The sequence below is a fragment of the Misgurnus anguillicaudatus genome, chromosome 14 (genome assembly GCF_027580225.2).
Source record: "Misgurnus anguillicaudatus chromosome 14, ASM2758022v2, whole genome shotgun sequence".
NCBI classification, from domain to species: Eukaryota; Metazoa; Chordata; class Actinopteri; order Cypriniformes; family Cobitidae; genus Misgurnus; species Misgurnus anguillicaudatus.
Window position 1 is genome coordinate 21,928,332 of NC_073350.2, and position 17,606 is coordinate 21,945,937.

Below are 17,606 nucleotides of genomic sequence, written 5' to 3' on the forward strand. Positions count from 1 at the left end.
GTGTATTTATAACAGTCCGTTGCTACTGCAGTTTTTAAATTCTCCTACACGCCCATTAGATTTGTCCAACTCCCTGCCTCCATTACTGATCTGGAATCAGCGGTACTTGCGGCCGACCAATCCGTAGTGCAGTTCAGTGTTATAAACCGTTCCTAGTTCAGATTTGGATGACGCACCGCGTTCAATTCTGGCTCCGCCTCTCGGTTTGTGTACAAATCTTATTGGACATACATTCTCAAATGGGCGTGCCACGTAGCTTGCAGTGTTGTTTTTATTATCAGCTGTTTGTTGCGAGCTGTACTGCGCTATCTTAAAATCTGTTGGAAAATTTATGAAAACAAAAAAGAAAAACACGCATATTTTGGGCTGAACCCAGTCACATAACACGATATACGCTCCCAAATTTTTATTTGTGAGGATTTAATCGACGGAAAATCGGTTGCTGGGTAAACACAAGCAGGTAGTATGTTTTACGATTCGAATGCTTCAATATAATATATATGTTTTTTTGATAACGTCTTTAATCAAAATTTTACCTTATGTTTTAGACGTTAACCATGCGAGAAAAAATTGCTTTCTTGCACATCTCATAATAATAACCTTCGTTATTTTTGTTTAACCGTCTATCATGATGTAGTGATGCAGAGATCATGTTTTACAGCATGTTTTGTACTTTCTTTATCTAGACGTTTTGTTGTAATATCTGTGTGTATGTGTAAGCATATTGCATAAACTGACGAATCGGTCGACTGTGTGTTTGCCTCCAGTAATGACGATTGGTATTCACGATAAAAGGGCAGAACAAATGCCCAAAAGTCATCCAGAACAGAGCTTTGATAAATGTTGAATAATGAACTATGCATAATAACCATTCAAATCAAATTCAGTTTTATGTAACGGGGATGCTGTGTTTTTTTTTTTGTGATAAATGTTGGTATTGTTTAATGGCACACCCAGCTGGAAAACGACAGATGGGTGGTAACAATGGAGCAGGGGTCCAACAATGCACACCCCCAATTCAATTTAATGCATTAACTGAATACATGTAAATGTGTGAGCATCTACATGGCAACCTGAATTGTTATCAAGTACCATCTAACACTGATGGCTTTATAAACACAGAATGCTTTGAATGGAAGTTTGTATGAAGGGTTTTTCTTACTTTAAATCCTATTTGGTTGCCAAGGCTGAAAAAGTTGCTCTGATCAGTATGAGTGTGTCTGACACACAAGTGCTTTGTAGAAGACTGACCTCAATACAACTTATAAAAAGTTAAAAATAGCTCTCAGTCCGATCTTGCCTTGTGTGGATTTTAATCAAGCCCTGGTTAGTGGGATTTTTTTTAACATGGACTATATTTAATCTGTTTACATTTCTGTCCCATTTCCCTTCTACCAAAGGTTGGGCTGAAGCCTCAGTGACAAGTGCGGTACTACCAAACAAGCAGTGCATCATCAATCACACGTATAACAATGTTTCAACGGCTCACAAATCTGATCTTTGGAAGTGTGACTGAAACATCTCAGGAAGCAACTCTACCAAAGCCAGGATCTCCAGAGGTAGATGAGGAGGGCTGGCTCCTGGTCAGCGCATCTGGTCAGTGCATATCCTGTGATATGAAGAAACAGCCTGAAGTACATTTTAGATAATATATAGTTTTTAAGTAAATGAAATGTTATGGCATGGTTTATTATAGCTTTTAATATACATATACATGTCAATTATAGAGTTATGTAATTTGAATGTAATGTGTCTGTTAACTGCATATTTTGAATCATTCCCATATCTCTTGAGTTACTAAATGGTCACAATATATGTTAACTCTAACCTTTTCTTTACCAGAAGAAGAGACATTTTCAGAGCCCAGCGATGGACCAACCAACGTTATAGAAAGTCTGTCAAACACAGAGAAATGTGCTGCCGTTTTGGACAATGATGGAAGGTGAAAATTTTACCTATAAATCTGCTCAGATAAACATCACTCATTAATAACAACAAAAAATAAAAACATACAAATTTAAGAAGAAGATGTAAGAGAAAATCGCTATATACAGTACTTTGCAAAAGTCTTAGGCCACCATGCTACCATTAGATTTGTTGTTTTTTGCAATTGTATATTGATCAAATATAATTGTTTCTCAGTCTCTTTATTAGAATACAACCAGAAAATACAGGAAATGTGTATGTAGTATTAAAAACAGTATAAAATTATAAGCTGAAGTGTCAAGTATTTGGGTTAACTCCCATTCCTCTTGAGCAATAGCAGGCAGCTACAGGATCTCTTAAAGGCGGAGTCCATGATGTTTGAAAGCCAATGTTGATATTTGAAATCACCTAAACAAACACGCCCCTACCCCAATAGAATCTGGACCTTCTGTTGATAGACCCACCCCACTCATACGCAACCGGGCATTTGATTTGATTTGATTGGCTATAAGTGTGTTTTGGTAGTCGGCCCGTCTCCCTTTCCAACGCGTCGTGGACTCCGCCTTTAAACCTAAATGAAATTAAATCCTAATTTCTAATTCTAATCGAATGACTTCAGAATCAGGACTTCAGTCTCCTCAAAAAAGCTAAAGATGTGTTTTATGCCAAGAGAGGTCACACTAAATACTGACTGATGCCTGAAGAAGACTTTTAGTTCTGAAAATTTGTTTTGTTTTAAATTTTGTGTACATATTTCTTGTATTTTCTGTTTGTATCTTTAAAAAAGAGCAAAAAATTAATATGGATGGACATTAAAACTTTGCTAAAACAACAAAGCTGGTGATGATGCCTAAGACTTTTGCACAAGCGCAGTGCCCACCGCGTCCTTAGTAAAAGCCGCTTACCATAATCACGTTGCAATGCTGTTAACGGTCTGTACACACTTCACATTTAAGCTTATGTAAATTAAAACAACGCTAACTTACCTTTAAAAAAGCTGAAGCCGGCGTGTACGAACATTAAACTTCCTTAAAACAGTGTCCTGTAGATTTGAAAATTCCACCTCGACCTCTAATCTCTGAGTTTGAGCGATTCGGTGTTTGCATTAAGTCAGATGAAGCAGGCGATGCTGGTTCGTTCTAAATGTTCTAATATCCATATTTTACACAATCCATAAAATGACACATTGCTAGTATCAAGTCACAAATATGCTAAAGATGTAAAGACGCATGAGATGTCGCAATACAACCAATCAGAGAAACTGGTCTATTTAATTAAAGAAAACATATATCAACTATATTTGATTTCATTAAAAGTCATGAAACATTCAATGTTTCATTTATTTTAATTATTCTTGATATATATTAAATTAATAAAAAACTGTGTAGGGGGGCACAACAACCTGTTTGGGGGGGCACGGCCCGCAAATGCCCCCCCTTGACGCCGGCCCTGTACTAATGTGAGCTACTGGCATGAGCCTCCGAGCAGAGCTCAACATTATTATTCATGACTCTTCCAAATAGGGCGTTAACGTTTCTGGATAATTTTTGCACTTAATAAAGTTAAAGTTAAATGTAAATATCAAAGAACAATTTATTTTAATGCATTCTTTGGCACCTTTAAGTATTTAATGAAGCAACAGTGTGCTGTTTCAACATGCATGATATGGTGAGTAATATATGCACCCTCAACATCCAATTACAAGCTGCATTTGAGACACATAACCTTATTTTGTCTTGTTTGATTACTTTTGATCAGATTACAAATGATACAGGTGTAAACCGGGCCTAAACCGGACATATTTTAACGATCTGATTGGCTTATGTGAATGTTTAACACTTACGGGTTTGCTTTTTCCACAGCATTGTAGAGCCTGAAGTTCCTGTTCCTAGAAGCACTGGGCGGGCATCTCAGAGGTTTGCCTCGCAGGCTGGCGCTCTTATCAAAGTGACCCAGGTGGGCAGGTTACAGCGGGCTCAGGCACGAGCCAACCGCCACAGTCTTGGCCGCAACTGCATTCAGCGACAAAACCACGTCCGTCAGCGTCTTCCTCAACACAACTCTCGCATACGCCGTGTGATTCTGCACCAGCCTGGCCATCGCAGCCTCAAACACTAAGATGCAGAGAAAGCACAAGTCAACATGACACTTGATAGTGCATTTAATAAAAACATGCAAGCACCAAGCAACTGTTTTTATTATTTACTACGTAGAGTATAATGAATCAAATGGCAGCTAAAAATGTCTTCCAAGTTTGGTTGGCCACTTGAAAGTCTTTTACCTACTATACTGCACTACACAGAGACTGTCATGCAGCAATAAAAATAAAAGAAGGACTCTTGAATGCTTGTGTTTTCTGTTGTTTTAATGGTGAAACAGTGTGTTGTGTTTTAGTATTATTGGGTAATGTTATACATTATATTTCGCTTTCTTTTGTGACAAGGTTTTGCTAGTCACATTTTGTTACCTGTTTTCAACCTGTAGCATGTGATCATACACCGTCATGGGTTCGAATCCTAGGCAACACACATATTGATAATAATGTAGATTGAATGGCAAATGTTACTTGCTTTGGATAAAAGCATCAGCTAAATGTAAATGTAAGGTAATTATTGATCATACCTCAAAGCAATAGGAAGGGCAAAAAAATACAAACAAGATGGAATGAAGGATGGCACCTGTAGTGCACTATAAAGACCACTAGAGGGACACTGGGATTAGTGTATTCTAGTCTTGGAAGTGGTACTTTATCTTGTGTTAGACATACTGCAATTCGGTTTGATTTACTTAATTGTAAATTACTACTAAAACATAAATAAAAAGTGGTAAATGAATTAAATTATTGAATAAAATAATTGTGAAACATAAACTAAATGCTTTGCTAGATGCTGTTTCGATGCTTATTATTATCACGTTGAATTATTTCAGACATAGAGAAGGCTGGCAGGTCATTGGTTCATTTTATATGATTCTTTGTTTCTTGGTGAATACATGAGAGCCCTGGAGCATAAACATCACAGATGTCAAAGAATGGGAGTTAACAGGAAATAAACAGGAAACATGCATGCATCTAAACCATAATCAAAACCATAACAGACCAAGTTGATGTGGCAACAGCATATATCACTGATCTGAACCTATACATTTATTGCAACCAAAGTAATTTTATTTTTATTGTTTAAAACCTAATACACTGTGATATTTTGTAAAGGTCATCCTCACCAGTTACATAATCTTGCTGTCACGCAAGTCTAGTGACCATCATCCTGCTTTAACAAAATGTTTAGACATCAACTGATCATCAGTTGCGAGATAAACCCTAGCTTATTTCTAACAATGCGACGCGGCATGCATAGTTATCTAGCTCCTTTTCTTTTTTATCAGCTCATGAAGTAGATAAGGAAAAAATTTACTGCATGACCTAATCCGTCTCATGTTGTCTTATGACAGATGATGAGGTGCTGAGTAAGCTGCACCCTATTAAAATGTCATTTTTATTAATTTGCAATTGAAGATATTTACAGCAGTATGTGTTCATTCATACATCTAATTATTCCCCCCCTTGGGTTCCTACCATTTATAAACTGATTTATACATAAAGATGTTATTGAAAGGCAATCTCAATGGCCCCATGATTTTTTTGTTGTTGTTGACTTCTACATACAGTGAGGAAAATAAGTATTTGAACACCCTGCTATTTTGCAAGTTCTCCCACTTAAAAATCATGGAGGGGTCTGAAATTGTCATCGTAGGTGCATGTCCACTGTGTAATCTAAAAAAAATCCAGAAATCACAACATATGATTTTTTTAACTATTTATTCGTATGATACAGCTCCAAATAAGTATTTGAACACCTGTCTATCAGCTAGAATTCTGACCCTCAAAGACCTGTTAGTCCGCCTTTAAAATGTCCACCTCCACTCCATTTATTATCATAAATTAGATGCAACTGAGGTCGTTAGCTGCATAAAGACACCTGTCCACCCCATACAATCAGTAAGAGTCCAACTACTAACATGGCCAAGAACAAAGAGCTGTCCAAAGACATTAGAAACAAAATTGTACACCTCCTCAAGGCTGGAAAGGGCTACGGGGAAATTGCCAAGCAGCTTGGTGAAAAAAGGTCCACTGTTAGAGCAATCATTAGAAAATGGAAGAAGCTAAACATGACTGTCAATCTCCCTCGGACTGGGGCTCCATACAATATCTCACCTCGTGGGGTCTCAATGATCCTAAGAAAGGTGAGAAATCAGCCCAGAACTACACGGGAGGAGCTGGTCAATGACCTGAAAAGAGCTTGGACCACCATTTCCAAGGTTACTGTTGGTAATACACTAAGACGTCATGGTCTGAAATCATGCATGGCATGGAAGGTTCCCCTGCTTAAACCAGCACATGTCCAGGCCCGTCTTAAGTTTGCCACTGACAATTTGGATGATCCAAAGGAGCTTTTTGGTCATAATTCCACTAAACATGTTTGGAGGAAGAAAAATGACCTTCCCAAGAACACCATCCCTACTGTGAAGCATGGAGGTGGTAGCATCATGATTTGGGGGCGGGGTGTTTCTGCACATGGGACAGGGCGACTGCACTGTATTAAGGAGAGGATGACCGGGGCCATGTATTGCGAGATTTTGGGGAACAACCTCCTTCCGTCAGTTAGAGCATTGAAGATGGGTCGAGGCTGGGTCTTCCAACATGACAAAGACCTGAAACACACAGCCAGGATAAGCAAGGAGTGGCTCTGTAAGAAGCATATCAAGGTTCTGGCGTGGGGCCTAGCCAGTCTCCAGACCTAAACCCAATAAGAATCTTTGGAGAGAGCTCAAACTCTATGTTTCTCAGCGACAGGCCAGAAACCTGACTGATCTAGAGAAGATCTGTGTAGAGGAGTGGGCCAAAATCCCTCCTGCAGTGTGTGCAAACCTGGTGAAAAACTACAGGAAATTGCAAACAAAGGCTACTTTACCAAATATTAACATTGACTTTCTCAGGTGTTCAAATACTTTATCATACAGCTACTGTATCATACAAATAAATAGTTAAAAAAAAATCATACATTGTAATTTCTTGATTTTTTTCTAGATTATGTCTCTCAGAGTGGATGACAATTTCAGACCCCTCCATGATTTCTAAGTGGGAGAACTTGCAAAATACTTCAAATACTTATTTTCCTCACTGTATATGAGGTACGTGCGTACGTGCATCTAGATGTATAGCTGGGTGCACTCACATCTTTCATTTCCCCTAGAGGAAGGTGTCACCGGCTAGCATTCATCAGTCTATTTGACAAGGAAAATAATTAGTTACAAGACAAACTCATCAAGTTAGACACTAAGACTTGGGATCAGGTGTACAAAAGTACAAAAACACCCACAATAAGCAATTTAAGAGACATTATACAGACTTGTAGGGGCATATGTCTGAGAAATCGGTAATTTTCCCCCTTCATGTGCATAGTGTTAACATTCTGAATGTTGCCTATGTATGTAGGAAGTTCCCTATGTATAATTAAAACACTCCCAAATGTATCTGCAGGTGTGCACCTACAAGGAAACTAAATGCATTTTACTGAAAAGTTCTGTTTTATTGTCTAGTTTATTTTCTGCATTTTTATTTTAGTGACTTCCTATATAATAAACCAAACAATGCCTACTAATAAACTCTTTAAACATGCAATTTCACATGTATATATGTATCTGGCAAAGCAACTTACAGTGAACTCTCAAGCTACTTACAGTGCACTCTCGTTGCAATGCAAACAATGCAAACCAGCTGAACTACAGGAGCTTTTATCATATGATTTCCTTCAGCTGTGGAATGCGCGTGACGTCACAGCCACTGCATAGATAAACTCATATCAGCCCTACTGTTGTCATTTAATAAGAACTGCGCGTGGATTAGACATTCAGTTCTTAACATGGAACTGAACGAAGACTTAAACAAAAGCTACTTTATTGTAGTAAAAAGAAACAAGAAAGGCTTAAGCAAAGGTTGTATCGGCCGTGTGGATGCAGAGACACCCGATGGATATCTCACTGGAGTGGTTTATAGAGGCAGTGGTAGTTTAAAGAGTAATGCCAGGGTGAAGAAGTGGGACACACACCCGCTGTCACGCCATCAGGCTCAGCTTCTTCTGTTCGTTTCTCCCGCCAACAGGAGACTCGACCTCCTATGTCATCTTCAGCTCTTCAAGGCGATCTGTCAACTCGCTTACGATGATCTTGTCGTGGTTAAACATAAGAGGGACTTTCAGCCGTGCCTGGTCAAAAAATTGATGCAAATCGGAAAGAGCGATAAGGCAGGAGACTTAAATATGCTGGGATTTGAATTGGAATTAATGGTGAGGAAAGGCAGATGTTGGTGCCAACTTTTAGTTGGGTCTGTGTCGAGACCCAATACGTTTTATTCAGCATTTTTTATTTTAACATTTTTTATGTGAAATAAAAGAAACGTAGAATTCTAAAAAACTTGTAATTTAGTAATTATTATTTTATTAGACCTAATTGTTGTAAATTGTACCACGGGGTTGTTGAATGCTTTATTCTGATTGGTTGAAAATTGTTTGACGGGTATGCATTAGGCTTGTTTGACTTCATGCGGTTCCTCAAGAACCGACAGCCGGATGACGCCAAAGTTCCGCGAGAGCTATATAAAAGCAGACTCCTCCGTATGATTTTGCGAATTGCTCTCGCGGTACTTTGATGTCATCCGGCTGTCGATTCTTTTAACGCCGCATGAATCAACAGCCGTATGACGCCAAAGTATCGCGAGAGCGAGACGAAATATGATTTATTGAATCAATCTCGCGGCACTTTGACATCATGCTGTTGTCGGTTCTTGCGGCGCCGCATGAAGTCGAACAAGCCTTATTATTTTTCGATAAACGCACACATGACCATGTCTTAAAATAAACACCAGAGCAATGTCTTGGCAATGTCTTTGGTAACCGTGGTATAAGCAGAATAATTGACTTGAATTATTTCAAAATAATGCACATTCGCGGTGTAACCACCTTGGGTGTGCATTATTTTCGAATAATTCAACGGCCCGTTGTCAATTCTTTCTTAAGTAGGCTAATTGTTGCATATTGTGCAAATGTGCATTGTGTTATTTCAAATAACTTAGTTGAAATGCTTGACACATAAACATTTTCCTATTTATCACAGACTGAATTGACTTTCAATTGCTGTGTAATGTGTAAATTAGGTAGACCATTGTGTTAACAGTTCAGAAGGTCATGGGTTCGAATCCAAGAAAACACGCTCACATGTATAGCTTGAATGCACTGCATGTCACTTTGGATAAAAGCATCTGCCTCATGCATATATAATCTGAATATCCTTTTTAAGTTTTAATTTCTTGGCATCCTGAATTTTCCCTAGGACACTGAGCAAGATATTTTGACCAAGAAGACTGTCTCTCTGCCCTTGTTTAGTGCTGCAGACATTGTTCAAGTGGTTCCCTCACATTTAAACAACAGGCAACCACTGAGACTCAACACTGCTGTGGGTCAGTAACTCATTTTTTTGTTTGTTTTTTTTTTGTTTGTATTTTAAACCCCCAAAACATTCAAAGAGAAGGTTTCAGTTTTCTTGCCCTGAGCTGTTTGTGTTTTGTAGGTAAGGTAAAATCCTGTGAATAGACTGCATGAAAGATTGCTATCTTAAATTGGAAATACTGTCTTAGGAATTATAGAATGCAGTCTCAAAACATTGTGAACAATTCATAGCTCGAACTTCTCAGCATGCTTTAAGGCAGAACTTAAGACTTAAGGGGATTATGCAAATGACTCAGGAATGAAGTTATGTGAAAATATCAACACTCCGGCCATAGTAGCTCAGGTGATGCATCATATCATGAATTTATTTTTCTTTTAGATTTGAACAGGAAAGCTGTGACTCACATTAATTCTATGCCAGCTCTCACCATGAAAAAAGAAAGTATACTACATGAGCAGGATATGTCCAACGCCATTCAGACCTCAATCCCACCCTCTGAATTTTCTATGGGGGTGGGATCCATGGTAGAGGTTATATCTGATAGTAGCACAACCGTATATGGAGTGATCAGGTGGATTGGCGTTCCAGAAGGAAAGAAAGATTGCTGGGCAGGACTTGAGCTGGTAAGCTGCCAGTCAAGTTTATTGTCACATCATGGTATCTGCATGTCTTGTGATGTGCATAATATTTCCTTTTTTAACATCTCCTTACAGGACAATGAGTTTATATCTGGTTCAGATGGTATGTTTGGTAGCAAGCGGTATTTTACCTGTAAAGAAAACACAGCCCTATTTGTGCCATTGACCCAGTGCAAACCAGATAGTAGATTACAGTTCAGTTTGGCTTCAAAGGAGATCCCAGAACCACCAGAGACTCCATCAGGTAAGACTCTACACTACAGCCTGCTATAAATTTTCTATTTATTTTTTGAAGTATCCATTAAAAGGAAATGTAATTTTTAAATATGAAATCATGTTTCCTATGCATGAATACGTTTTTTGTAGACTAGACATTGTTTTGTGCATTTAAACGTCTGAATGCAGCGGCAATTGGTTTTAACCATAGATCTGTTTGTCAGATGATGGAAGTTTGGAAAACTTGTTACATAACAGCTATTTTGATTCTTACCGTTTTGGAATCCATTCAGCTGATCTCCGGATCTGGCGCAAGCACTTGTAGCATAGCTTAGCACAATCCATTGAATCTGATTAGACCATTAGCATTGCGCTAAAAAATAGCCAAAGAGTTTCTACATTTTTCCTATTTAAAGCTTGACTCTTCTGTAGTTACACCGTGTACTAAGACCGACGGAAAATTAAAAGTTGCGATTGTCTAGGCAGACCATATATATATAGATATAACCATATCTGCCTAGAAAATCGCAGCTTTTAATTTAACATCTGTCTCAGTACATGATGTAACTACAGAAGGGTCAAGTTTTAAATAGGGAAAAAATCGAAACCCTTTGGTTATTTTTTAGCGCGATGCTAATGGTCTAATCAGATTCAATGGATTGTGCTAGCTATGCTAAAAGTGCTAGTGCCAGACCCAGAGATCAGCTGAATGGATTCCCAAACGATAAAAATCAAATGTTTAACTCTAGGGGAGCTGGAAAATGAGCATATTTAAAAAAAAAAAGGAATGTCCCTTTAACTTAGTTGTTCCACCTATAGAAGAACATGTAGATGCTTTATCTTAAAAAGTATTTTTCCTTTTGGTCACAGTCCTGGAGGACTCTGACGAGGTTCCTCATGTTCCTCCTGTTAGTGAACCAGAGGTTTTGTCACGTCTGGTAGGCAGAATGAGGGGAATCCAAGGTCACTTTAACTCCTGTTATCTAGATGCTACTCTCTTCAGGTAAGAGCTTCAACAAGAAACTTATGTAAGTAGTGTTCATGTAACTTCCTGTGCTTATATATTATTTCACACTTTGTTCTCTGCTTTTAGCCTGTTTACATCGTCCATCACATTTGACAGAGTTTTCAACAGCACAGCGGACAGCGAGGAAGGCATTTCACACTGTTTAAGACGTGATATTGTAAACCCTTTACGCAGGTAAAACTTTTCTATTAAATTTCAACCTATGACCTCAAACGTAATGTATGTGCGATAGTACATCACATTGTTTTCACAGTACTAAATGTTTATTCAATGAAGTTTGAGAGTAGCATGGTTACATAATTCAACCAATCACTCTGAAGAGGTCTGTATAGCCGCCACTTACCCAGCGCCGGCCGGTGATTTTGCCAATGCAAAGTTCGTCACAACATGTATGTAGCTCGTCATGGTTTGTAATTTCAAAATATGTGTTCTGCACGTCGAATGATACTATGTGCATCACGTGTCTTGTCAAAATAAGTGCCTGCTGCAGACGTGTCTAAAGGGTTTATGATAAAAGAGACGGTCGTGTTTGCCAGATACTCGCATAATCTCATGCGTAATCAGAGTTTATTGTTAAGGGAGTGTCTTGAGTGTATTTTGTGAACGTGAGCGTCTCTTTTATCATAAATGGTTTTGACGCGTGTGCAGCACGCATTTATTTTAACAAAACACGTGATGCACATGGTTCACATGACACAACAAACAAATATTTTAAAAACACGAGCAACACACATGACACTCCGAACACATATTTTGAATTTTCGCCCCTCGGAAGAGCAGTCCCGAGCCGCCCCTGCCCTGACCTCTGTCCCATGACAGTTTTGCGCCGAGTGAAGGTGTCAAAGCCACTAAAATTTTCTGTAATAACGTTTTCAAGGTATGTGCTGTGTTTACACTAAATATATTAAATCATTAAGACGTATAATTGAATTGATGTTTGTATTTAATACATATTACCTCATTTTTTAACTGACATACATGTTGTATGTTTCTTAAAAATAAAATGTTTTGTGTCTAGTTGAATAGTTGTTGTTTGTATACACAGACATTTGAAAATAACACATTTTAGTGTTGCAATATGGCAACATCATGAAACCGTGTGCCTAGCTGGTATCTATTCCACTTGGGGGGGGGGGGGGGTCTTTCGGCTTGGGCTAAAATTTTGACCTTGGATCCCTCCCCTCGGACGCCACACCAAATATGCTTTGTTATCTTATCAGATTACATGGTAATGCAATCTCTTGAAAAAGCAAGTGCTTTTCATTTGTGAAGCTTGTGGAAACACACTTCAGAAGAATTTGTGTGCTCATAGTCATCAGAGTATTACATCATATTTCATTATGCACAACCTCTTACTATCTCTGCAGGTCTGGCTTTGTTCCAGCAGAGAGTGTGATGAACTTCCGAAAACAGCTAGGCTGCAAATCTTTTGCCACGGAGGAGAAAGGTATTCCTTATTAAACTTCCTTCTTCCTTTAATCTATTAAAAGAAAATTATTCAGATAGTACCACTGTGATTCACATTGTTTTAAATGAGTAATAAAACAAATCAAACACACAGTAATGATTGTGTAATTCTGGGCAATGTGCCTTGGCATGTTGCAGGAAATTATAGATAAGTGATACTTATATTTGTAAACATAGTAGTATTGACCTGGTACAGTACAAAAACTGCTGGTTTTGGTGAGCCTGATTTGATATTCATGTAAAACGCTAATATTACCTATTTGTCTGCTATTTCCTACAGATCCAGAAGAGTTCATTTCTATTCTACTGAAGGATGTTTTACACATAGACCCATTGCTCAAATTCAGGTTAGTTTTAGATGTTTATGTAATATTTTTCAAAAGTCTATTTATGTCAAATGTGTCACAATTTAAGCTAATTTAATTTGTAAATTTTTTAATGTTGACACCAGTGGCGGCTCGTGACTGCTCATCCGAGGGGCGCAAATTCAAAATATGTGTTTGGAGTTTCATGTGTGTTTGTTGTGTTTTTAAAATGTGTGTTTGTTGTGTCATGTGAACCATGTGCATCATGTGTTTTGTCAAAATAAGAGCCTGCTGCACACGCATCAAAACCGTTTATGATGAAAGAGATGCTCACGTTCACAAAATACACGCAAGACACTCCCTTAACAGTAAACTCTGATTACACATGAGATTATGCGAGTCTCTGGCAAACACGAGCATCTCTTTTATCATAAACTCTTTAGACGCGTCTGCAGCAGGCACTTATTTTGACAAGACACGTGATGCACATAGGATCTCTCGATGCGCAAAACACACATTTTGAAATTACAAACCACACACATGACGGGCTACATGTTGTGACAAACTTCGCATCGAGCGCCCTCGAAAAAAGAAGTCACCGACCGCCACTGGTGGACACAGCATAGACAGTTTACATATAGATGAGCTCTGGACTTTAATACTTAAATCTCCTCTTTCAGGTCATGTGCAGGACTGTCACAAGATGCCTTTACACATCAGATAATTGTAGACAAGAGTCAGGCCGGAGTGGTACCTTCAGTTCAGCAGCTTCTCGAGATCTCATTGGTGTCAAGTGATCTCAAATTCGAAGAGGTTTGTTGATTTAATAGTTTACTGTAAATTAAATTAACAAGTCAAGCATTGTTAAAGTCATTAGCATAACAAGCTATTGGATGCAAAAATGTTGATTCTCACCACAGGCGTAATTTAACCAAATTCATTGATGCATCATGGTCCATGTTTAACAGACGCAAACGTGCAAGGGCTTAAATTACTCTGTGTAATATAATAGTAGTATAAATAAGCAAGTCACATATCCACAGGAAGCTTGAGCGGTCAAAAAACAAGTGGTTAATGAGCTTCACATGTTGCACAAAAAGAAAATTACAGTACTTATTTTCATGCATTGAATGTTAAATTACAGTTGGTACTGATGTGCTGCATTATAATCTACATCTTTGTGCAATAACTACATTAGTAGCTAACTGCCATGCAAAAGTATATATTATTTATTCTGCTTATTTTTATTTTAGATCCCATCTTGCCTTATAGTTCAGATGCCACGGTTTGGAAAGAATTACAAGATGTTCTCTAAAATCGTTCCCTCAACAGAGCTAGACATTACAGACTTATTGCATTGTTGTGAGTTTAACAAGTATGCATTTATTTTGAATAAGTGAACTTATCTGATCCTTATAACAGTTGTTTTTGCAATATTTCCCAAACTATTATTTTTTCCACAGCTCCCCGGGAATGTTTTCTGTGTGGCTGTTTAGCTGACTATGAGTGTGCACAGTGTTTGACAGACCATAAGCTTCAGCCAGGAAGAATCAAGCAGTATTGCTCCACCTGCAACACACAGGTATAATATCAACTTGTTTAGCACATTGTATTGCTATAATTCTATGTATTAAAGGGGACATATTATGAAAACTGACCTTTTCAATGTTTAAGTGCTATAATTGGATCCACAGTGCTTCTATCAACCTAGAAAACATGAAAAAGATCAACCCAGTAACTTTGTTTTTGTAAACCATTCTCTGCAAGCATCTTATCACAATAATAATGCCCCTTCATCTGCACTATCCAACCACAGCATCATCATTTGGTGCAGAGAGAGAGAGAGAGAGAAAATAATTGTTTCAATTTCAACAAACCACTGTTTTGGCGATCAGTGTTTCTATTGCATCAACTCATTTGCATTTAAATGGACACACCCAAAAATGGCACATTTTTGCTCAAACCTGTAAAGTGGGAATTTTAACATGCTATAATAAATGATCTATGGGGTATTTTGAGCTAAAACTTCACAATCTGGGGACATCAAAGACTTATTTTACATCTTAAATAGGTCTCATATAATGTTTTCTTTAATGCCTGCGTGGCTCCTATAAGTTTTGTATCTGTATGTCAGTGCTTGTTTATTTTTCTTTAACTTTTGCTTTTTCTGCAGGTTCATATTCATCCCTCCCGACATAAACACACTCCTCACAAACTTACAGTGCCTGATAATCTTCCAGCAGATGCACCTGTCCAGAGGACCACATTGGAGCTCTTTGCAGTTCTCTCTATTAACACTAGTCATTTTGTGTCTTTCGTGAAATACGGCCCAGACCCACGGTCCTGGATATTCTTTGACAGCATGGCTGACCGATATGGTAGGTTATTTTTTTTAAATGTATTAAATAAAGTAATATAATACAATAAAAAAATATTTTAAATGGTTTCATGTGGTATTCTTGTTACAATCGCTCTTTTATTAATCCCTCCTTTATTCTTTAACCAGATACTGTTTGTCTTTGACTTGTGTGTTTGTATTTAGCCAATCTCTCACAAATGTACGTTCATCTTTAGGTGACGATAACAATGGGTACAACATTCCAGTCATTAGGGCTTGCCCTGAGGTCGCAGACTTCCTTTCCCAGTCGGAAGAGGAGCTTGCCACAACAGATCTGAATCATTGTACTGAGCTGGTGCAAAGACTGCTGGAAGATTCATACATGTGTCTGTATCAGAGCACAGATGTACTGCCAGAATCATCAACGAGCACAGATGTTTCCATAACAGCCGTATAATATCTCTGGACTGCTGTGCCATAACATCACATATTAAGGACACTGATATTTTGTTGGGACACTGTGTTCTCTTCGTATTAACAAACTGTACTTTTATTTTGTAAAGGAAAATATTTTCACAAAACAAAAGTTCCAGTTATGTGTTTTGTAATTTTATCAGGCAGAGATGTACAGTGCTCTTCATAAGTATTGGGGAAGTAAAGACAAAATTGCTCTGTTTGCTGTGGAGACAAGACATGAATATGAGGCAAAGTACAGAATATTACATTTTATTAACATCTGATTATGTTTTAACAAATAAAACATTCTTTACCAATAAAGAACAACAACCTTACAACCTAAGATTCCTGACTAAGATTCAGCAAGACAGCAGAAGCAATGGATTAAACTAATACTACACATTCTTTGCTTTTCATGTGTGACCAATTAATGCACCAGAACACAGTTCATCACTTAACACTTGTCAGAAAGTTGTCTTAATATGGTCACATTAGAAAGTAGTATAAAATGTGTGTAAATTGTGTATGTAAGGTGAAAAATGCCTTTTTTTTTTGTTAGACATTTTCTTGACTCCACAGCAAAAATAGCAATTTTGCCTATATTGTCCCAATATTATGGAGGGCACTGTACATTTATTAACTATTTTAAATGTTTGCTAAGGGGGAAATATAGTTTTAACTGAAACAGTTATAAATGTAATCTTGTGAGATTATTAATCTGTGTTTATATTTGTACAGAAAATATTTACTGTATATATTTATGTATTTGCACTGATGTCACTTGTTTGTCTTTCATATAACAGTGTTAGTGTCAGATGTGTTGAATCAAGTGACAGAATGATGTGCACAAATAAACTATTTTTTAAATGTCACAACGGAATAATATCCATTACATAAATCTAGGGCTCATCTACTATATGTCATGCTTTATGCAGAGTCTTACTTAACTTGCACTGTCTCAGTCATATTTTTACAGTGAGATTCAAATAAGCTTTATTGTCATGCAAGACGCTTTAATCCAAAGAAATTTGATAATTATTTGGTACAAAAAGCTAATGTTAAAAATATAAGTTGGACGTTGAGATGACTGAGATAAAACTTTTTCACCATTTTAATCTCAATTCTAGTTCTGATATATAAAAACAAGTATAGAATGCACTCCAGTGGAAATCGAAAGCATTGGCCTATATAATATAATGTAATAACAAACAACAAAACAAACAAAAATTAAGATTTTTGAAAATTACCCCACCAAATTACAAAAATAATCCGAAATAGATCAATTTCAAAATATAAGTAAGGAATAATTGACGACGGGCCATTGAATTATAAGAAAATAATGCACACCAAGGTGGTAATGCGGCACGACGCGAAGCATTATTTTCAAATAATTGAATGGCCCGTCGTCAATTATTCCGCTTATACCACGGTTACCACAAACATTGCTCTAGTGCCTATTTTTAAGACATTTGAAAAGTTAGGTGTGCGGTTTACAGAAAAATAATCAACACCCATAGAACATTTCTCAGCCAATCAGAATGCAGCATTCAACAGACCTGTGGTATAATTATAAATAAACATCAAATCGAATCCTAGTGACAATAAGCAATAAAAAAGTATAACAAAAATACTAGAATAATAACATTATATAATATAATAAATCAATATAGCTTAACTGCACTCTCAGATATTAAGGTACAAAAGCTGTCACTGGGACTGTACCCTTTCAA

At 37.4% G+C, this 17,606-nt stretch overlaps 2 protein-coding genes across 4 annotated transcripts; both read left to right on the top strand.

Annotated features, from left to right (window-relative positions):
- tp53inp2a (tumor protein p53 inducible nuclear protein 2a) lies at window positions 1-4,270 on the top strand. 3 transcript variants are annotated; one of them, XM_055184367.2, is made up of 4 exons: window positions 1-460; window positions 1,401-1,596; window positions 1,846-1,942; window positions 3,789-4,270. In XM_055184367.2, the coding sequence occupies exons 2-4, from the start codon at window positions 1,473-1,475 to the stop codon at window positions 4,042-4,044; spliced, it is 477 nt and encodes a 158-aa protein (XP_055040342.1). In that variant the 5' UTR covers window positions 1-460; window positions 1,401-1,472; the 3' UTR covers window positions 4,045-4,270. The 3 variants fall into 3 exon arrangements, with proteins under 3 accessions (XP_055040342.1, XP_055040340.1, XP_055040339.1); XM_055184365.2 differs by having other exon boundaries at window positions 16-460; window positions 1,413-1,596; window positions 1,843-1,942; XM_055184364.2 differs by having other exon boundaries at window positions 22-460; window positions 1,843-1,942.
- Window positions 4,271-7,768: 3,498 nt separating this feature from the next.
- Window positions 7,769-16,991, top strand: cyld2 (cylindromatosis (turban tumor syndrome) 2). Its single transcript, XM_055184952.2, has 13 exons — window positions 7,769-8,270; window positions 9,313-9,439; window positions 9,808-10,052; window positions 10,143-10,311; window positions 11,154-11,286; window positions 11,377-11,484; window positions 12,678-12,757; window positions 13,058-13,124; window positions 13,763-13,895; window positions 14,336-14,444; window positions 14,546-14,664; window positions 15,256-15,460; window positions 15,657-16,991. The coding sequence occupies exons 1-13, from the start codon at window positions 7,848-7,850 to the stop codon at window positions 15,875-15,877; spliced, it is 2,139 nt and encodes a 712-aa protein (XP_055040927.2). The 5' UTR covers window positions 7,769-7,847; the 3' UTR covers window positions 15,878-16,991.
- The last annotated feature ends 615 nt before the right edge of the window (window positions 16,992-17,606 follow it).

Bases quoted from the DNA above. Each gene is read 5' to 3' on its own strand.
- tp53inp2a (XM_055184365.2), top strand. From the start codon at position 1,473: ATGTTTCAACGGCTCACAAATCTGATCTTTGGAAGTGTGACTGAAACA. The intron at 1,597-1,842 runs GTCAGTGCATAT...TTTCTTTACCAG, and splicing joins GCTCCTGGTCAGCGCATCTG to AAGAAGAGACATTTTCAGAG. The intron at 1,943-3,788 runs GTGAAAATTTTA...CTTTTTCCACAG, and splicing joins GTTTTGGACAATGATGGAAG to CATTGTAGAGCCTGAAGTTC.
- cyld2 (XM_055184952.2), top strand. From the start codon at position 7,848: ATGGAACTGAACGAAGACTTAAACAAAAGCTACTTTATTGTAGTAAAA. The intron at 9,440-9,807 runs GTCAGTAACTCA...TTTTTCTTTTAG, and splicing joins GAGACTCAACACTGCTGTGG to ATTTGAACAGGAAAGCTGTG. The intron at 10,312-11,153 runs GTAAGACTCTAC...TTTTGGTCACAG, and splicing joins ACCACCAGAGACTCCATCAG to TCCTGGAGGACTCTGACGAG.